Raw genomic sequence first — 23,132 nt, 5'->3', positions numbered from 1 at the left:
CTTCGTACAATTACCGGAACTTGGTGGGGAGCACACCCGGAAGATCTTATCAGGTTGTATCGAACAACCATCTTGTCGGTTCTAGAGTACGGTAGCTTCTGCTTTCAATCCGCGGCGAAAACACATATCTTGAAGCTGCAACGAGTTCAATACCGTTGCCTCCGAATCGCGCTTGGCTGTATGCACTCGACGCATACGATGAGCCTCGAAGTACTCGCGGGTGTTCTCCCACTGACAGATCGTTTCGCTGAGCTGTCTTTCCGGTTCCTCATCCGTTGTGAAGTATTGAATCCTTTGGTAATAGAACAGTTTGAGAAGCTGCTCGACCAAAATCCTCAAACAAGATTCATGAGTTTGTACTATGAGTACATGACGCTGGAGGTTAATCTCCAATCGTGATTGCTTCCAAGCCTTCTATAGTTCCTCTGTAAATTTTGATCTGACCATGATGCAAGAAATCCATGGAATACCAGATCACCATCGGTCGATGGTTGTTCCCTCAATTTTTGCAATCAAGTACCACCATGTAAGTAACGATAAAAGATTTTTCACAGATGGGTCAACCATAAATGCTTCCACTGGATTTGGTGTATTTAATCAATTTCATAGCGCCTCCTATAAACTGCAGAAACCATGCTCCGTATACGTTGCGGAACTCGCAGCTATATTTTACGCAGTAGAGCGAATTGCCTCACTACCTTCTGACCATTATTTCATTTTTACGGATAGTCTTAGCTCATTGGAGGCTATTCGCCCAACTAACAATTTTCACAATGTAAACGCTTTACTCATTTCATTTATACAGTCTCAAGCTGTATTCAAACGTTATACGATATGAGGAAACCTTTACTCAACCTCTATACAAGCAAATTTGGCGAACTTAGTCAGCTACTTATGGCTGTTGGAACAGTCGGGAGAAGCTCTTATTGCATATCCATTAACGCTTCTTATACAGCTGTTATCCTGCTGTTTAGTTGTGTGTGAACTTGAAAGGCGCTTATTCAACCTTTTCCCGGTTGTCCAATAATCACTACACAGCTTTCTCTTGAAGCCGGGTTAAATATTTTTACGCTTTTTTATGAAGGAATTTATTAAGTTTATTTTGCTGTGAATCAAATTAACCGAAATTAGTTACAAAATCATCACCAAATTATTTACCCTGCACCGGAACCTGGAATCGAACTCGAGACGACCTCATTGGCAAACCTTGACACTACCAACTGTGCTACGCCAACACTTTGAACTTATGTAAACAAATCAACATTCCCTTCTACAACAAAATCGCTGAGTAGAGGCTTCATAATAGTGCACATGAATCACTTTTCTCGACTAGTTATAAAAGAGCAGAGTAAAAGTTGTAAAACTGCACACGTCTAAAAATAAACGTAGTTGACTGTGAAAATGCTTCCGAAGTTGCTCTAACACAGTTTATAAGCTGAGTACAGGTTGTTTAGTTGTTGAAAAAGCACTTTTGATGTTTATGTTATTCAGCAAGAGTGGTTGGTTGTGTAGAAGCCATCAAATGAGCAATATATTCACTTTGTTAGCTTTGTTTTGCAGCTACAAGTTGAAAGTTGATTAGTGTATGTATAGAAGTGACATTAGCGTTTATTGGCTGATGTTATTCAGTGCGACTGACAAATTGAATAATGGTTGTGAGAAAGTTGAGTAAACGCTCTCCAAAACTATTTTGCTAGCTTTTGCTTGTAGCTGTATTTGCAGCTTCTTTTCAGCTACTTTACAGCACAACGCTGGAAAAGTTGGCTTACAAAGCTGAAAATGTTAGTTGGGCGTTCAATGAGGCCGATGAAGCACTCCTCGTATTTCCTGCCTGAAATACGATCTAAACTGAGTGCTTTATCTAACTGCTCCTATACTATCACCTTAGCTTGGGTCCCATCTCATTGCTCAATTCCGGGTAATGAGAAAGCGGACTCATTGGCTAAGGTGGGCGCTATGGAAGGCGATATTTTTGAGCGACAAATCGCCTTCAACGAATTTTTCTCCATTGCTCGCCAGCAAGTCCTCATCAGTTGGCAACAAAAATGGAATGATGGTGAATTGGGAAGATGGTTACATTCTATTCTCCCACAGGTGTCGAACAAACCATGGTTCAAAGGGTTGGACATGAGCCGCGACTTTATACGCGTTATTTCAAGGCTTATGTCCAATCACTGCTCGTTAGACTCGCACTTCTATCGAATTGGGCTCTCAGGCAGCAATTTATGTGCGTGTGGCAGTGGTTATCACGATATCGAGCATGTTGTTTGGTCGTGTACCTTACACCGTGTTGCCAGATCTGAGTTATCCACATCCCTCAGGGCCCGAGGAAAACAACCCGCGATACCCGTTAGAGATGTCTTGGCGAGCCGAGACCTTGACTATTTGAATTTAATTTATGTGTTTTTAAAACGGATAGATTTGAGGATTTAGAAGTTAGTGTCATCTTGTGTTCTCCCAAGTTGTTAGCTACCCATCGGTGTACCCCCATGTTTGTCTTTTTCATCAGAGTGTCGCCTAGTTCGAGATCAAGAGCACATTGCTCTCCAAACCTTGTGTTCACAACCCCTACCCTGCCATCCATTTGTTACAATTTGTTACCCCTAACCTCGAGATAGCCGCGAGTAATCGGCCCCCGCTTTACTAACGTTAGTTTTAAGTAATTTTGTTATCTAAACAATGAATATCGGCTCCGCAAAGCTACAGCAAATGAGCCTGGAAAAATAAACGAATTATTAAAAAAAAAAAAAAAAAAAAAAAAAAAAAAAAAAAAAAAAAAAATATGTTTGCTCGTGTGGTTAGAATCAAAAAAGTTTAGCAAGCACCACACGGGCAAAAATATTGTCAATACTCAAAAGTATTGACAATCATATTGATGCAAATATTGACGACGAAAATATTGATGAACATATATTGATGCAAAATCAAAAAAGTTTGATTTCATGTTTCAATATTTTCCCTTCTGTTTGACTACATGGTGCACCAGCAGATGGGGCCTGTTCGAGGGCTGCACTCTCATTGGTGGAAAAATGGCATCACAGCGAACAAAAAATAATCGATTAGTTGTTAATCGAGTAATTAAAAAATGGGACATCTCTGATTTGGTGTGTTTTTTTTTATAAAAATGAGCGCAAAATTTCATCTCTACTGAGGGGGCAGCAAAACCACAAAATTACTTTGAATACGGGGGGTATTCATTGGATGAAAGGGACCGTGAAAGAGGACACTAAAATTGAAGGTTTTTCTTCCGACAGTTTCATCTTAGTATTCATCTTTGTCCAAACTGCAGAAACCAGGTCAATCCATCAGTTGTGTAATATAACATTGTACGATGTACATCGATTTTGCGAACAATATTACATCCATTGTTGTAATATTGTATATGCTTTTTGTTATTACATCATTATTTCATACATCAGCTTGAATTACGTTGATCGATATTACATTTTTTTGCTGTGTACATCGACATGTTACGTCTAGAAACGATTCTCTGATGACTGTGTTGGGGAAGCAGCGTATGCATCTACGTAATGTGTGGATTTGTTAGTTATTTGGACGCTTTTGGACAATGCTTGACATTTACCACTTTTTCAATAGTTTCTTTTTGAAAATCAACAGTCAAAAACCATGGTTATCGATGCGTAGAAATATTGGTGATCGATTGGTGATAAAATTATTGAAATTGACCCAGGGGCAGCTGAGTTATTAACGTTCAGAATCTTTCATAATTTCGTTACATGTTCCATTTTTGGTTTTCACAAAGTGCAAACCCATATAGAAATCACAGACGTTGTCCTACGTCAAAACTGCTCGAGACTCACAGAATAACAACATGTCACCATGTTTATATAACAAACCTTGCATTAGCATACCTTCTGTCGGTGGCATACCTTCTTTTCGACATCATTTCGCATAATTTTGACAGTTCACGCCAGTGTTTTGGCGTTACGCTTGTGTTTGTGCGATCGCTTGTGTACATTCATTTTCCTCACTTTGCACAGGTTTTGCTCTCGCACTGTCTCACCACCGCAGAAAGAAAACCAACAATCAGCCAAAGCAGTGAGCTGAGGAGCGAGCAGATTGTACATTTTTTGGCAAATTTCCTTCCTGTAGTTACGGTGTGAGAGTGTTGTGCATTAATAGGCAAAATTCGGTAGGAAATTTACGACGAATCTCGTCCGAAATATCGTCTTCCGGTGGTCCGTGTTTGCCGCGTCCGGTTCGCAGTGGCCGTCAGTGGAAATTCCGCCGAATAGCGGTGAATTTTGCGATTGCAAATCTTTGTTATTTTCTTGTTCCCGTGCGTGTGTCGGCCCCGTTTTCGAAAAAAGTTCCTCGGCTGCCAAAGTGTTTCAGTAAATCGATTTTCTTCGACCGTGTGTGGCGTGAGAGTGTTGTGAAACAACCGAGTGCGTAGTTTCCCCGCAGAAGAAAAGGAAAACAGCCCGCACTAATTGGACCGGTTTTTCCGGATCAACCGGAAGCCAGGGATTGAAATCCTTGTTATCGAGGAAATGTTGCCGTTCAGTCCTCCGATTGTGAAGCGTCTGCTAGGCTGGAAGAAAGCCTCGCCCGACGATTCCGTCGAGGGGAAGTGGTGCGAGAAGGCGGTCAAAAGTCTGGTGAAGAAGCTGAAAAAATCCGCAGCTTTGGACGAACTCGAACGGGCCATTACGACGCAGAATTGTAACACGAAATGCGTTACCATACCAAGGTAAGCTTCGAAGAAAGATGAATTCGATGGGAGGGCGGGAGAGGAGGGAGGTACCGCGCAGTGCGTGAACGGGTTTAACCTTCGCAGCGAACACCGAGGTCAGCTGTGGCGGCGAGGGCAATTCCTTTTGGGAGGTTTTCTAGCCTAGTTAGTTGCCGATACACCCGATTCTCCGACTGGCTGGTGTGCATTGGGTGAGAATCTATCGAGCAAGGCACAGGACAGACGGATTACCTATGACAGTCAAAAAGGGAGGTGCAAAAATAGAGCATGAGTTTTTGAAATGCGATCGACCCTGACTCTGGTTGCACATAGGCAGCATTTATTTTATTGTTTAATTAATGATTAGATTCTGATGAACGCAATAATTTTGTGATGTTCGCAGCGAGCGAGTTGATATGATTATCGTAGAATCAAATCTGTTTACTTGTTGTTTCGGTCGCGTATGGTGTCAAATTGCGGAATCATGCTTGGCAAAGTACAACATTTCGAGCGCGGTAATCAAAACATCGATTCTCTATTATGTATTAAGTTTGCAATGGAACTGGAGTCTTCGCGATAACATATATTGCAGGATTTCTTTCAATAGTTTTCTGAGGGTAGTTTTGAGACCTTCTACAGGGTGTTGGAAGGATTCTAAAGGGAATTTCAAATGCTTTCTATGATTGATTTCGCTTTTTTGCCCATTCAGTGTAATTTATTCGATTCTAATTGAGTTGTAAATTAATTTTGTTTGTTTATTTGGTTCTACATCAACAGACTGGGCTTAGTCCTAATGATAGATTAAGCAATACTAGGAAATACAATATAGTCAAGAAGTAACAAGCTGCAAAGGCCGTGAAGTCCAACTTAATTCCTTATTCTTAAAAATATATCACGGAATCTCTGACGTAGCGTCTCGTGTGCCAAGTGAAAAAATCAAATAAGGAAGCAACACGATTGAAAACCCTTTGTAGCCCATTGATAGCACCATACGAACTATAGTTTGTACGACGAAAAGGTATCCTCAGCATGGCGTTGTTACGGAGTACTCGTGCTTGAACGTTAACGTCGATTTGTTGTAGAATAGAAGGACAATCGATTCTGCCCTGTAGAATGTCTGCCACAAACAGGGCCCTTGTCGTATCTCTTCGACTCCACAAAGGATCCAGGTGAATTAACTGGCACCGACTTTCGTAGCTTGGAAGGCGATGAGGATCCCTCCAAGGCAATCGTCGAAGGGCAAACCAGATGAATCGTCGTTGAATAGACTCTACTCTTTGTGCACTGTGTTGGTAATTGGGATTCCATACAGGGCAGTAGTATTCTAACACCGACCGGACGAGGGAGCAGTAAAGCGACTTCAAACAGTAGATGTCCGTGAAACTTTTAGCTATCCTGAAAATGAAGCCGAGCGTTCTGGATGCCTTGTCGATCGACGTACGAGATATGGCAGGGTGTCGACTACCTGGAAAAACCTGGAAAGTCAGGGAATGTCAGGGAATTCTATTTATGATCTGGAAAGTCAGGGAATGTCAGGGAATTTTAATGTAGGTCAGGGAAAAAAATAATGTTGATCACATTGCAAAAAATCATGTGTGGGACACATAAAACAATCTTTGAAATTTTATCAGTGCATGACGTCAAAGTTTTTGGGAAGATCCCGGGCATCAGATCTACTCGCTGCGTTTATGGACGCCCTTGCCGGTATTTCTTCGAACAAGTTGCTGCAAGTGTCCATGGATGGGCCCAATGTGAATTGAAGCTAGAGGTACAAAAAGGTGGCGAGAAGCTGATAGATCTGGGAAGCTGTGGGCTGTATATTTTGCATAATACATTCAAGGATAGTGTTCGCAGGATTAGTTGGGATGTTGTCAAATATTTGCGTGGTATCTACAATATCTTGAAAAATGTACCAGCAAGATCTACCATATTCCCGCTAAAGTTTTGCGGTCACCGATGGTCGGAAAATAGTGCTGCTGTTCAGAGGGCAATCAAAATTACTCCGCAAATACGAAAATTTATTCAAGGCGTCCAGAAAGACAAAATCGAACCAACGTCCTTCCTACCAAGATATTAAAAACTGTTTGAATGACTCGCTGCTGATGGCTAATAGCACGTTCAGACTACAGAGTTATAACATGTTATAACACTATCTTGATGGTGGTTTCTGTGTTGCAATTATTTGACAACCGCTATAACATGTTATAACTCTGTAGTCTGAACGTGGTATTAAGCTAGCTTTCTTTAAATCAGTTGCTGTCGAAGTTAAGCCATTTCAATGCGAATTTCAGACGGACCTTTTATGGTGCCTTTTTTGTGCAACGCAATGTATCAAATGGTTAGAGGCGTTATGGAAAGGTTCATTAATATTAACCATCTGAACGGTGTACATTCTGAACGACGTCTCGACTGTAGCATAATGCAACTTCATATGGATGTTGTAGAATTTGCTTCTTCTAGGGCTAATTATTCGGACATGATTCTTATGCTCGGTGATTTCAATCAACCTGGGCTTATCTGGTCGCACTCAGGTCAGGGATTTGCATATCCAGATCCAAAAGCATCTGTTACTACTCCGGCCAGCCGCTTGCTTGTGGACGGTACTGGTTTTCATGGATTGAGGCAGATAAATCTAGTTCCCAACTTTCAGTCTCATTTCCCAGACTTGGTGTTCGTTAGTGAAAATTCACTTCTTGACTGTACCGTTACTGAGGCGCCTGATGTCATCGTTCCTCTTGACAACTTCCATCCTGCTTTGGATATTTCTATCGCAAATAGATCTAAACTTCACTTTGATGAAACTTCGATTGTCTATCGTCTCAACTTCCGGAAGAATGATTTACGTTTGCTGCGACGTTCCTTGTCCGAGATAGACTGGAACGAATTGAACGAATTCAACGTGGTATCCGACCAATTCAATGTTGGCATCACTTCATCCAGATTTCGTAATCGCTTAATGTCGGGCAATTTTAATGTATGACTACTTTTAGCTTTAAGTGTTTTATTAAGACTTTAAAGTCAGATGGACTAATAATAAATAATAATAACAATATTGCACAGGTAAATGCACATTTGATCAATATGATCGCAAAAACGGAACGACTGGACGTTTTTTGGCACAGGTTATTGGTCGGCGTATTCAGAACTATTGTTGGTTGTGAAAATGATTTGCTGCTTATCGCATGGCAACGCCAATGCAGAGAGAGGTTTTTCGGTAAATGCAGAATATCTTTGAAAACATGAGGGAAGAGTCAAGGCCCAAGCGCAATGTCAGCGGAACGGCAGTGGAAGCGGAAAAGCCCGATCTGAGTAAGCCTATTTGTCGGATTGAAAACTAGTTAAGGCCGGCGCACAATAGATACGTTTTCGGGTTTTTTGACAGATAATGCATCGGCTAACTGTCAAAAAACCTGAAAACGTATCTATTGTGCGCCGGCCTTTAGAATCAAATCGAGTGCGGTTAGGCATCTTGATGTCAGTTGTGACACCGTTTCCGTTCCGCTTCCGCCCACATTGCGTTTGGGCCTTCAGTCGTAGTGCGACGTCAGATCTATGATGGTGTTACTCATGCAAGCGGGTTCGAAAACTTACAAATTTTGAATGAAATTATTCAGCGAGTTCGAAAAATCGCATTCGCTTTCCATGTAGACAAGGATCGTCGTTTGCAGGAGAAAAGTGTTCATGATAAACATTTTTAAAAGTAATCCGAAAATTAACACATATTCAACTTGCAATTTCTCGTTGTAATGTGAACTCACTGAGAGAATAAAATGTTAATGATAATTAAACTTAAATTATTTTACCATGTCTGCGGTTGTCATATGGAGTTCTAGAGAGTACGAAACTGACTAATGCCTTTTATTTTTTTGTATTTATTTTACAATAATTTATATGTAAAGAGAAAGGATCGTCTACTGGTTGATTTTTATTTGGCTGTGAAATTATGAACACAAATTGAGAGCTGCGTCCATTATTTGATCTTTTGTGGTACCCCTTACTTAGTAATGAATAGGGAGCCTAGTTGTGAGCAGTAGTTATTCATTATTATATTATAATATGTATTTAAAGCCCTAGGTCTATTCACATCCTTCGTAGGTAGTCGGTCATATGGTCTGTAAAAATTGTATTAGTATCAAGTTCTGTTGTAAGTGCCATGAGTATGCTATTCTTGATATTTTCGAAAGCTTACCCTGCTGCTCATTTTAAACTAACCTTAATTTACGCTACGGTATAATAAAGCACATCACGTTGTAGCTTCTTAGGTTAAAATAACGAAGTTTTGTGGACTGGAATTTTTCTGAAAACCGGCTGGAAAGTCAGGGAAAGTCAGGGAATTGTATTTTCGACTTTGAGTCGACACCCTGTGTGAGTTGACAATCTAAGATGACTCCCAGATCCTTTATGTGATAAACACGATGTACATCAACGCCTTCTAGGATATAACTGAATGTAATTGGCTGTTTCTTCCGTGAGAACGTCATTACTGAACATTTTGTTGGATTTACAACCATGCGGTTCAGTTGGCACCAATTAGCAAAAGCGTTGAGTTGCAGTTGGAGAAGGTGGCTGTCAGCGATGGCTCGGATTCGGTGATAGATTTTCATTTCGTCTGCGAACGACAGTCGTTGACCGTCGAGGACGAAATTGACGTCGTTGAAATACACAACAAATATCAACCTTGCGGAATGCCCGAAGTGGCAGGGAACGAAGGAGATCGGCAGCCGTCGATTGCAATTTCCAACTGACGATCAGATAGATAGGATGCGAAACATCGTGGCAGCCAGCAGGGAGTTGTGGAACGTCGGGGATGTAGTAAATGTTATATAGGATAGAGCCGATGAGGCTGCCTTGAGACACACCCGCTGGAACCTCGTGGAGTTCTGAGGTGGCACCTGAAAGATGTACTTGAAACGTTCGATTTCTCAAATAGTTTCTTACCATTCTCGTGAGGTATTTTGGGAAGTTCGCCTGCACCATCTTATGGACAAGTCCATCGTGCCACACGTTGTCGAAGGCCTTTTCCACATCCAGGAGTACCATGGCTGTGTTGTTAGAGAGTGACTTGTTCCGTTGAATGGTGTTCTCCACTCGGACTAGTTGATGGACGGTAGAAATGCCCCTTCCGAAAGCCGAATTGCTCCGGTATGATGACGTGGTGTTCTTCGACGTGTTCCATCAGATGCTGGAGAATAAGCCGTTCGAATATTTTGGTGACTGCTGATAGCAGCGTGATGGGCCCTTAGCTTGATGGAGCAGTTGGATCTTTTCAAGGTTTAGGAATAGGGATGACTTTCCCTGTCTTCCATCTGGTCGGGAAGTAGCTTAGCTGGAGGCATCTATTAAGAGCTTCTTCAGAACCAGATTGAAGATAGCGTTGTTGCCGGGGATCTTCATGTTCTTGCCGCGCATCACTGCTGCACGTACATCGTTTTCGGTCACTTGACCAACGAACTGAGCATCGTCGACTTGCTCGTCAAGGTTTGTTGCACTGTATCTTCGTGGGGACTCACCATGCCTGCACCGATGTTGTGTGCTTCGATGAGTTTGTTAGCGATAGCGTTTCCGATGGGGACACCGATATGCCTCCGGTGTCGTCTTTCAGTGGAGGAACTACTGTTGGCCTTTTCTTCATGATTTTGGTCACCTTCCAGAACGGCCTCGAGTAGTCGCTCAGTTGTTCGATGCTGTTGGAGAACTTCTGGTTCCTGATCAACATCATTCGATCCCTAATCAGGCAGTTGAGGAGAGAGACTTGTTGTTTTTTCAGGAGACATCTGGTTCGCTGGAATATTCTCCTGACTGTGTTTCGTTGCTGGATAAGCTGCCGGGTGTAGGTATCAATCATGGTGAATTGTCGCCTCACCGGTACCCAGCGGATGCTAGCTTCTTCTGCAGTGTGCACGACTTCCAGTATGTTGTCGATGGCTTCAATGGATGGCAGATCCTTATTTTCGGGAAGTCTTGAATCCACTAGGCGTCTGAAAACCACCCAGTTGGCCCGATGGTAATCTCGTCTCATCGTCACCGGCGCTGTTGTTGGGTTGAAATTTAGTTCACACAGTACCGGGTAGTGGTCAGAGCTCAGTTCGTGATAGGTGACTGGTTTCGAGAGTGCCAGGTCGGACAGGAACACGTCGAGGGTGGATGTTATTCCAGCTGGGGAGAGGAACGTTGGTTCGTCCGGAAAGTGGATGCTACACGTACCTGAGCTGAGGTGGTCTGCCAGGAGGCTATCATCCGAAGTCCCTCCTTTCTTACATATTCTGCACAAAAAGAATTTTCTAAGCCCCGCCTCTGATATGATTTCCCGCCGTTTTTTATGAATGGGGCGGGGCAGAAATATGTAAAAATGGAGGGACTTCGGATGCTAATCTAAATGCATATATAGAGGTACCAGCCATGTTTTGTAGTGTCAGGTACTCTATTTTGAAATCTGAAAAAGGGAAATCACAAATCGAGTGTCATCAAAATACATGGCGTGGTGAGAGATTGAGCTCGTTAGATTGAATTTCTCCCTCAAATTTTATTTTTTAGGCTATCTGGAGCCTGTTAGTGAAGCGATTAAAAATTTATGAAAAAGTACCTTTTCTATTTAATTGTATCTTGTTTAACAATAAGGCCTGTACTCGAAAAAAATGCACAATACAAAAGTGTTCTCTAAGTCGGATTTTTTTGAAACATTCAGGGAATGAACTAATACATATGGATTATGTTTCGGCATAATAACTTTATTCAATTTCCTTTCCATCGCTGAAAGCCCGCACCTTTCCCTTAAGACCCCTCATTTCATTTTGTGCAATGGTGGAGCCGACCTTTTTGGTCACTTTCATTAAACACCTTGGACGATTTTCGAACTTTGGCCTTCATTATGGCCCAAAATCTTTCCACCGGACGAATCTCTGGTGAATTTGGGGGGTTGGTGGTTGTCTCTGTACCAATCCAACGTCGATCGCGCGTAATGGCATGATGCCAGGTCCGGCCAAAATAATGTCTCGCCTCCGTGGGACCGCAGGAAGGGCAACAGACGCTTCTGGAGGCACTCGGTGCGGTAAATTTCGCTGTTGATGGTACCCATTGTGATGTACGGTTTACTCAGTTTACCGCATTGGCATATGGCCTGCCAGAGCAAGTATTTTTTGGCGAATTTGTCCACTTTCTTCTTCCTTATGTCTTCCGGAACATCAAACCGTGATTTGGCAACGTAGAACTCCAGCCCCGGTATCTGCTTTGCGTCTGCCTTGATGTAGGTTTCGTCATCCATAACCACACACATCGGTTTCGTTAACCACTCTCGATACAGCTTCCTTGCGCGGGATTTGGCCGCCGTGTTGTTGTTGATCACGCCGGTTCGGTGCCTTCCGGACCTTTGAATACACGAAGCCCAGCTCGTTTCATGGTTTGCTGAACGAACCAGGCGGAACACTTTGCCTTCAGAGCCTCGTCGCGAATCGAAGGGTTCGGATTACGCTTGAAATAATCCAACACCTACCGGGCCTTCACAGGGTCAGCTGTCTTCGATTTTCTTCCACTTCCAGCCCGCCGATCGGTTGTCTGGGACTCCTTAAACAATTTTACCACCGAGACACAGTTGTATGGGTGATTTCCAGTTGTCTTCCGATCCATCTCATGGTCACAGTCGAATTTTCCATGACGGCGCGCGAAATTCTCCGGCGATTTTCTTCTTGTTTCGATGTCATCTCAATAACCACTGAGCCGATTGTTATGAAATTTTGATTTTCATCAATTTTTACACACGGATAAAAAAGTTACACACGGATAAAAATGGTGCATTTTTTTCGAGTACACTCCTTAATTTCCAGGAAAAAAGTGAACGACAAAGTCCATGAATGATTTCTTTAGGTTGTCGTCAACTTGTTTTGACCTGAATATGTATGAAAAGCGTATTATTTCCTCTTTTCCAAATTTCTACATGGGGATTTGTATTTCTTACTACCAATGCAACAGCGCCATCTATGTGAAAAATAGTCTTGACTTAATGGTTCATTCACCCAGTTTTATCCAGTTTTCCATTATTAATAGCAACATATTTTGAAGTTGGGCGTAGCGATGGTAAATAATAAATCGTCAAAAAAGGTGGGTTTTAAAAGCTTTTAAACGAAGTTGTCGACTATTTGACTATCGCTATGCTCATTTAACTAAAAAGAACAACACAGCGGCGCCGATGGTGTAGTGGTAAGCGTAATTGCCTCTCACTACAAAGGGCCTGTGTTCAATCCCAGTCGGCGTCGTCCGGATTTTCTGAGGCATAAATCTCTGATTACGCGAAGGGAAGTAAAGTCGTTGGTCCCCGGTCGATGAGTTGATGGGTCGATAGGTAGGATCCAGGTGTGGGAGCTGCCTCCCTGGCGTCGGAAGCATTGGTACTCAGTACGGAAAACAAATCAAGGACAAACAAAAAGAACAACACGGACAGGGCAACAAACTTGAGCAAAAATGCACCTGGATAGGGCTATCGCCACATAACATATGTGGAACTCGATCATCAAAAATCGACCCCATTTCAGTGATTTCAAGTGGTCGACATCGATCTGTCAAATTGATTATACCAGCTGTAATATGAGAAAAGAAATCAAGGGGCTTGTCAATTCTTTTTAATAATTCTACCGTGGTTCATAATTCTATGTGTTCCTAGCATTCCGGAACTCATGGCTTACTATTTCCTTAACCATTTATGTGCTTTATTTGTAATTATATAGCTAACTTTAACAAATTCATCACCTTGATTCACATAGAAAAACTGTGGTAAACTTAGATGAAACATGTAGGGGAAATGGCTCTAATGTTGGTCTATGGATCTAAGATTGGGCCCATCGCTAAAAATCTGCTATTTATCAATTTTATCTAGATGAACGCGTCATTGGCACGGTACTAATGGATATTTTTGGTCGCTATTGAAAATTTAGTCGATTGATAAATTTATGTATGCGTTCAAATTAGGAGCATTTAGGACGACATTGCATTCATTTCCCGTACGTAACATTTCCTTCTTTGGACATTTTCTATTTTTTTGGAACCAATTGCATCAAACTTTGATTTCATTAGGTTTCGTACGAGGAAAAACACGACCACGTAAATTTGGCATTAAGTGCTTACATTTTGAAGTCCAGAGAGAAGCAGCAAAATTTGGAACAAGAGTCAGAAGTCCCATTTGAAAAATATGCAGTGTTTTGAACTGACTTTGCATCGTTCCATTCGCAAGAATTTTGCAAGCAGGACGATAAATGATATCGAGCGCTTATCAATACTCCCTATGTTTCTCAATTGCCGTCAATTGAATTTTTTTTTCAAAAAAACGTGGTAATGTTGATCCATGTTGATTGAAAAAGCAAAGGAGGAGCTACACCAACCCCTGAGTATCTAGACAGAAAACCTTAGTTTCACGTACCCACTTACAAATTGTAGATGTCTCCACCGTACGTAAACAATGGGGTCAGCCATCGTTGGTGGCACAACTTTTTTCACATCAGAAAATATGTTTTTGTTTCACTTCATGTGGTCGTCGAACTCAAGCCAAGAATAAATTATCAGTGAGACGTATTACTGATGTTGCATTGTTTTCCTCATATAGATCCTTATAAAAGATTGGAATTTAATAAATTTAAATTAATCAATTTAATTTTAAAAATTCATTATTTGGCATGATGGGTTTTGATTCAATTCCCCGGGGGCATCTGGGACATGCCCGAAACTGACAAATGTGGTCCGCGGCGCTCGAAATGGCCACAATTCATTTGGTTATCATATTTTGAAGTAATTTGTTTTGTCACATGATAGGTTTTATTCCTTGCCGGACAAATTTAGTATCATGGTTCACATTCTCCGGAACATGTTCCTACCACATTTCCTGCACCAGTTGACCAATTCTGAATCTGTTCAATAATGTTCTATAGGTGAGGCTATGGTAGTGGTTTGGTGGTTGTTGCGAGCAATTCGCATTAGTGGTTACTGATAAATATGACTTAAATAGTTCCCAAAATACATGTTTTTCAGAACTTGTGCCGCCCATATCTCTAAAAATAGTTGAACGATTCTAAATATTTTCAACAGCATTCAATGTGATCATAATACCTTTTATTTGCTGGTTGTTTCGTTTAATTCGGTTATGTGGTTACCGAGTACACCACTTAGTTCCCGAATTCCGTGATTTTCGAATATTTTTCCGTCCAAATCACCGGAACCAGTAATCGATAAAAAAAATCTGTTTATTAACATTGTATAAAATCATGCTACCTTTCATTTGGTGGTTGTTGCATTCAATTCGGTAGAGTGGTTGCCGAGAAATACGTTTTAGAAATATGTGTTACGCGCTCTTATACACACATACATTGACAGACATTTTCTGATCCCGTCAAGCTATGGCAATTATTAGATTATTTAAAAAATATCAATGTTTTTACACAAAATAGAAACAACAACAAAAACTCAAAAACGTGAAAAAAAGAGTTAATCAAAAATAAGACCAATTGTAAATTTACTCCATCATTATTCGATTTGACAGAACCAGAGAACCAGAATTTTCGGGGTACATAGACATTACACTGAAGCTGTCAAATAGCTCCCGGGGTGAGCTACACACAATCATAACAATTTTTTTTTCGACCACTATGGCTAAGGTTCCAGAGTAGAGTGGGCTCCCAGCTAACTGAAGCAAAGTTAAGCACTTTTTACTAACGAAAATAATAGTTAACATACATCAATTGGATATGTCGTGATATTATCATAAGTTGACAAAATGATAGATTTACACCTATTCAACGTAATCATCAAATCTTCGAATTGTTTGCATTAAATTACATGCAATTAACATAATTTCCGTAATGAATCCAATGTTAACCAAAAAGATCGAAGAGACGAAGAAATATTGCATCTGTAAATAGGCAATATTACTGAATAACAACGCTCTTGACTGGCTTCTGACTGACTTGAAAATACTAGATAAAAAAATCCTTTGAGAAGCCCACTGTCGAGCACGTCGAAAAAAGAATGCCCACACGTCAAACTCAGTCAAGCATTTAAACAGCGGAGAAACAAAAGAGACGACAAATTATCTGGGCCTCACCTGTTTACATCTCATTACGCATCGATGTGCGGTAAAAAAGGTGAGGAGAAAGGAAACTAGTGGACTCTTTCATTCTGACGAAGTTCTTATGCAACAGCAGACGTGACGTCACGTCTGTTGCTGCGTAAGAAGACGCGAGAACGAAAGAGTCCACTAGTTTCCTTTCTCCTCACCTCTTATACCGCACATCGATTACGCATTACCGTGACTATTGACAGTTCGCCTCTTCGTTCACTCTGTAACTCTTCACTCCTATGGTAAAATCCCATAAGCAAACATCAGTCTGTGCGTGAAACTTGGTGAACATTTCCTTACCCTTTCACTCCTATGAAAATCCCATATGATTCTGTCAATCTTTGCGTGAAGAAACGGCGGCTTGCTAGAGGAATGAAGAGATAAGACAAAGTCCGCTAAGATTCCATGCACAGTTTGTCAGATGCTTATGGGATTTTACCAGGAGTATTGAGTTGCAGAGTTGCCGTCAACGTCAATGCTTACTTTCGTAAGGGCCAATGCTGCAAACCTAAACAATTACTTTTTGCGTGAATTTCTCGATAATTAAAACTCACTCAAGTAAACCAACAACATGATTGTGTAGAGAAAGAATCCTCCTATCCGATAAAATTAGTGGCTTACTTGGATTGACTTTGACCTACGAGACATTTACGAAAGTAGCCATTCTTATGGTCCTTATGAATGCTCAGTGTCGATATCACGAAAATTTTATTATGACAGATCGATGTCCAACTATGCCAGTTATACCACTGAGGCAAAACAAAAAAGGGGTCAGCTTTGAGTCAGTTTTTTGCATGAAGTTCCACATATGTTATGTGTTATCGCGGTATAAAATGGCACTCGGATCACACGCTTCGACTAATATAGCGTTTCTCAATTAATTAGGGAACAGTTCCCCGTTTTAATTAAGTTAACCTTTTTCTCTGTTCAAACCGCGACCTTGTTGAACAATCGCTTACGACACCATTACGCACAGACGGTGCTGTTTGAACAGGTGCAGACATCTATTACCGAGGGTTGTTTACATTTTATCTCCTATTTGGATCCTACTTCCCGAATTTCGTACCATCCAGCAGTCTCTCTCTCTGTAGAGTCAGTCGGTTCACCATCGAGTATTACTCACCGAATGAGTGTTCATCATTTTCGCGCAAAAAAAAACTCTTCATGGTACAACAAACTCTCTCCTTTTCGCTGAATGAGAAAAATAGCGCACCAATACCCTCACACTGCTGCTGCCTGAATTATTCATTCTATCAAGAACCAAACGGCGGCGACGTCAGTCCCTGTATTGCATGCCTGATGGCCTGACAACTACTACGACTGAGTACGAATATAGCGAATTATTGCGTGTCCGTCCCATGGTTGTATGCTCAGCGTCCCATGTTGCGCCGCGCCGTGCCACTAGACCAGCCACAAGCATCAGACATCAAAAATGTTGTATTTTGCCCGTTCCTTCTTCCGAGGGGTAAATCAATAATCTGGAATCATTGCACTTTGCACACAACGCCAGCAACACACACTGACTGGGTGGCGCGCAAGGTCAACAACATTTGCATGTATACCTACCTCTATGCGTCCTACTAGGAATAAAAAGTGTCGAGACACTGAATGGAGAACAGGGATACAGTGACGGTCGGAATGTTTTAGGCTTATGACATTTCAGCTGGAACATATGCTTTATGAGTTTCAGATTTGTTTTTCGCTAAGGCCAGAAACAATAAAAAAATATATTAATTTTAAAAGTTGTATATCCGCATGTATGTCAATAGGACTGTCCAGTTTATAAAATGGACACACACTATCAGTCACAACTCTGTTATTTGTCTACTTAACTTGATGCTTTGATTTGATGCTTTATTCGGCAAGAGAAGTATGAAGTTCTCAGGGTGTCAAATATCTGGTAAATCAGGGAATCCCAAGGAATTTGATTTATGACCTGGGAATTCAGGGAATTTTCTTTAAATTCAGCGAGAGATTTCTCAATACTTATTCATAACTGCATTACAACCTATAATTATATCAAGTGAAACAATGAATTGATTTAGAAGGCTTAGACTTGAGCAATTTAAATCCTGGGAAAAGTTCTTGGACTATAAACCAGTAGCGTGCGGTAACCTCACTTTTTACCTTTACACTAACTTTCAAAATCAGATTTAATGCTATATTCATACTCGAATCGGTTGAAAAATACACTTAATCTTCTACTTTACTTGATATCTATCCATTGCAAGCAATATTTTGATAATTGTTGAGTTGGTGCACAGGTAGATTGAGGTTAAGGAAACGCCACTGCTAAAAAAATGTTTCAAAGATCTACGACATGGATCATTTCTTGAATGTTCTGAAACTATTCATGTTTTCATTTATACATTTTTGCCAAAAAATCAGCCTTATACATTCCATAAGACAGACCACATAGAATGCAATAAACGGTATGTGTGTACAAGGCGTCTACTTATTAGTTGACTTGTACATTTTATGAATAATCAGCAATAGAAATTTGCCAAAAGGTATAAAAGGATTTCTATCCGTGTAGGTTTAAGGTTTCGAACTCATGAAATAAAAAAAACATAAACTAGGGGTCTTATATCAAAACAAAAATTTTGGCTGCGGATCATTTGTAATTTATCGGATCTCTAACTTGGAAATAGCTTAGTTAAGCTCTTGGAATATGGAGCAATAATAGACCTGGAGTAAAAACAATCAAGATCCTGGGTTAAAAAAACAAAACAAAATCACGAGCTTTGAAATTTTAAGAAAACTATATACATAGCAACATTTCAAGCTTGAAGAAATTTTTAATATTTTTGAACTTGTTAAAAATTTCTTCTTTTCCTTTATTTAACGTCGGTCTCTGTTCCGCAATCTAGTGCCAATCACCGACGGACATCGATTGCCATCCATTGACGGCAATCGAATGTGCAGGAAGACAGCTTCCACACCTGCGTAGGATATCGCACCCATTCAAACACACATGGGCCGGGACCAACGGCTTTATTTCCCTTCCGAAGGAAGACGTGACCAGAGATTTTTATGCCTCAGAAAAATCCCACCGACCTCGACTGGGATTGAACCCAGACCCATTGGGGTGAGAAAGCAGTCACGTTTACCACTACACCACCGGCGCCGGCTACTTGTTAAAAATTTCAATATCTAAATATCCTTTTTGAAAAATCCCAATATTCTGAATTTCCCGATATATTTTATGATTCTGGACTTCCATAAACTATCATAATCACAGAGGTTCTAGACTAAGAAACATTTTCAAGATTCAAAACTAAGACATTTGTGATGTGACTTTTGATATCCAGGGGTTTTTAAAAATTACTTGAAATATAATAAATCGAGATCCCGCCTTTGAGAAACCGAACAAAAAATTGAGTTGTAAGATTTGAGAAAATCTATGCCGGTTATGTACAAAGTTTCAATATTCGTAAGCATTACTTAAACAAAAAAAAAAAGATCGAACCCACCAAGACCCCGAGTTAGATAAACTTTTTTTTATGTAGGACTACGTCTGTGATTTCTATATGTGGGGGTGAACCAGCCCAAGGCTGAAAGCCTCCCTAATAAAGATAAATAATAATAATACTTTCTATATAGGGGTACACTTTGTGAAAACCGAAAATGGAACTTGTAACAAAATTATGAAATATTTTGAACGTTCATAACTCAGCTGCCCCTGGATCAATTTCAATAATTTTGTCACCAATCGATCAGAAATATTTTTACGCATCGATAACAATGCTTTAGACTGTTGATTTTTAACAAGAAACTATTGAAAAGTGGCAAATGTCAAGCATTGTCCAAAAGCGTTGAAATAACTAACAAATCCACCAATTAAGTGCATGTGTATGCTGCTTCCTCAACACTGTCATCAGAGAGTCGTTAGTAGACGAAACAAGTCGATGTGGCATCTGCCTCTGATCTTCGGGCGTGTGCGAATACCCGAGCAAAGTTAGGGATCAAATTGAAATCAGAATTTGCTGTTATGATGGAACTTATTTTGAATACTCCATTTGATCTCATTTTGGTTGACTTAACGGTTAACACAGCAAAAATGAGTGCAACATTTTACACTGTTGAATCAAATGGAAAACTAATCCTGCTTTCAATTAAATCGATTTGATTACTGATTTTGCATTCATAATGTTTAACTGAATACGGGCCTGGCGTAAATGGTTAGCATCCATACTTCTCACGCTAAAAGACTTGATCTCAAATCTCACCTAGGTTTAGTCACGAATAAATTAAAATGTGTTAAACAAAACAAATAAACAATAATCGTTAGTTCAACGACAGATGAACTTAAATCAAATTTAAACAAGAAATTAACAGCAGAACTTCAAGTTAAGTTGCTTTGATTTAAAATGTGTTGACTGCATAATGAAAGCTCACTATAAAATCAGACTTCTGTCGCGACAATTGAAATCAAAATGATTTTTCATTATGATAGGAACTGCAAACTTTAATATCGATTTGCTTTCATTTTGTTAACCGACTTTGCACGGGTGGGGACTCTTTATTTTTATTTTTTTTTGTAGTGATCCAGTGGCAGCACTTGCTTAAACTCTACACTGGACCCCTTTTATTAATCAATTTTGCTTCTATGAGCCTCTATTTTAAATCAACACACAGACGTTCCTAGGCTATGGTGCCCGTTTGGTCAATGTTGTTTTTGTGCTGATCCAAATAGTTTTGATAATATAATTGCGCATTCTTTTTTTTTTTAAGGTTGATTTTTGTCTCAGTCTTGTCTTCTGTCGCCACTTATTTTGTCATTTTGTCTTGTGTATTAACCCCCACTTGTCTTGTTTATTGTGTCAACTTGTGTCTATTGTCCTTCCCCATCTGTTACTCTGTCATGACTAATTTCATTGATATATAAAAATAGTAATATCAATTACAGGATAATATGGATATTTCTCGATTACTTTTTCAAAGGGAAGCACCAGCTCCTGCAAACAATGCATCCGATCGTCGATCCGGCGCAACCGGCAGCTCGCACACGCTTTCAACACCACCAGCAGGTAGAGGAAAATTTCCCCTATCTGATGATAGTGCCAGCCCGCGTGGGCGAGCCACCAGTTAAGCCAAATCGACGACCAAACGCACCGCCTATTTACAAAAGCCGATACGCTCCCTTGAAAAAGTTATCGAGATTTCTACTAATTAATGAATTATTGACAATTACCTCTCATGATCCTTGGCTCTGATTTTAACTTACCACTGTTTGATTATTTATCAAATACCTCTCCCAGAATATTTAACTCCCCGATGCCTTGTTGGTTTCTGGTCTCATTTGGATTGGTCCTGAATTTGTTTGACATCCTGTTCGAAGTAATTCTTTGAGTTCCAGCTTGTACGTGTCTCACGTCATGTGATTCGCCATTCACAAGATAATGGGTTAAAAGGGAGTAAAACATACATAAAGGTAGATTAGTATTAGTTGTACTTGATCCAAACAATAGAAAGAAGCATATATGACTTAGTAGAAAAATAAAACTAATATATATATAACTAAAAGTGCAATGGAAAAGTGTTAGTTCCGGGATCATTTTAGTGTTAGTAGCTATGTTAGTTTTGATCCGTATTCAGCCCTGCTCAGCACTATTTGCAGCAATTGTGATAAGATTATGCGACACTGCTACTACTACTATGTTAGATGTATGACTTGTCAATTTTCGCAACGCTATGTCTTTCAATAAATCACTCAATCAAATTGATGTTTGAAAATTTGCTCAAAAAGGCTTTGTTGACACATCATACCTTACCGAAAACTAAAGCGCAACAATCCTAATTCATATTTCAAACCTATCAACATATTTAACACATCTTTCCTGAAACTTCACTTGTTCGTAAGCGCCTGGTTGAAGATATGACTTTCGCTATTGACATTGTCTGTAATTAACAAATACACTAAATAGGAAGATTTATTATACAACTTCATAGGCTAGTCGCCTCCCTAAGCGGACCCCCCGCGTCCTATCTCTTATGTTAATTAACTTTCTGAATTCTATAATTGAAGTTTATTTAATAAATAACTGAAATCTCTAATCTACCTACACAATCATAACCCATGCTTTTAAACTACAATTTAACGTGTTTCAAGTACTTCTGGCTTTTACATATATTAATTATATCTTTGTTCGTCCCAGATGACACCTTCAAGTGACTCAAATGCTTCACTTTGAAGTTAGTTTCCAAGCTAATTTTAAATTGTATATTGTATAGGGTAAATGTTCCAACTACGCTCTCACGCTTCCACTATGTGGCACCACAAAAATACATATGAGTATGTCACAATAGAAGCACACCACAGTGGAAATCCCGAGCCATAGTTCAAACACTTATCCCAAATCAAAATGAAGCACATATAAGATTAGTTACAATACCATGTACAAAAATGATGTTAAACATTGTTTCCTGAGTAATACTTCAATGAAAACAACAATGAAAGCTTGTCACGCAAACAGAAGGAGCACCGTTGAGCGCTTTCTGAAATATTTCAATAGTATAATTCGTTTGCAAACCCAAATAAATCTATCTGCGTAAAAATAAATAGAAGAGCGATTTGCGGCAAAACCCGCCAGTATCACACCCAACGTCAGTGCCTATCAGGGCGTCACAATATCAGCTTCAATCGACCAAATCGATGCGACGAAGAGACTGCTGGCTTTCTTTTTCTGTTAAAGTCGAACAGCTTCGCAGCATTCTAGAACCTCAGTCGGCGTGCACAAACAAATGTTCAATCGCTTGTCTCTCTTTCTCCCGTCGCTCCATTGGTCTTCCTTTCAAGCTTCGTCGAAATGGATGAGCGAAAGAGCGCTCGACTTTGATAGTTTTCTCTTTCATGAAACACATCAACAGAGGTTTCATGACGTATATGACGGAAAATGAAATAACACATTTAAAGCATTTCTCACGTCAAAACACTTGAAGATTACACGTCATATTTCTAATTTATCTTCCATCCATATATTTATCTAAAAAAAATGATCGAAAACGGGACATAACGCATTTTAAACAAATTGAAAGAGCGGCGATAGAGTGTTCGTGAAAGGGGATTGAAAGCCATAATGAAGTTCGTTTAACTAGAAAATCGACGTTATTTACATTGAAAGCGATGAGCAAAGCAACGACGAGAAGTTCCACAGCCAGCCTTTCCTTCCAAGCGTCCTTCTTTTTTATTTTCGTTTCTTGCTGATAGTCTAGCTAGGCGTTATAGAAATGAAGCGTCGAACACGTATGTATGAGAGAAACAAAACACGAGTTCATTTTAGAGCTTCGAAATTGTAGAGCCCTGGTGCCTATACGTAAGCGTACTACGACGCGGCTCTC

At 40.1% G+C, this 23,132-nt stretch overlaps 1 protein-coding gene across 1 annotated transcript in view; it reads left to right on the top strand.

The window, feature by feature from the left end:
- The first annotated feature begins 4,051 nt into the window (after positions 1–4,051).
- Positions 4,052–23,132, top strand: part of Smox (Smad on X) — a 67,295-nt gene continuing 48,214 nt past the window's right edge. Inside the window, exon 1 of the mRNA XM_065235378.1 lies at positions 4,052–4,714. Coding sequence (XP_065091450.1) covers positions 4,515–4,714 — 200 coding nt within the window. The 5' untranslated portion in view covers positions 4,052–4,514. The remainder of the gene's footprint in view (positions 4,715–23,132) is intronic.

The sequence above is a fragment of the Ochlerotatus camptorhynchus genome, unplaced genomic scaffold, assembly GCF_037179485.1.
Source record: "Ochlerotatus camptorhynchus isolate MF236.1 unplaced genomic scaffold, CSIRO-AGI_Acam_v1.1 ptg000475l, whole genome shotgun sequence".
Lineage (NCBI taxonomy): Eukaryota > Metazoa > Arthropoda > Insecta > Diptera > Culicidae > Ochlerotatus > Ochlerotatus camptorhynchus.
Note: the sequence above shows the minus strand (reverse complement) of the source record. Positions and strands in the feature narration are given on the sequence as shown.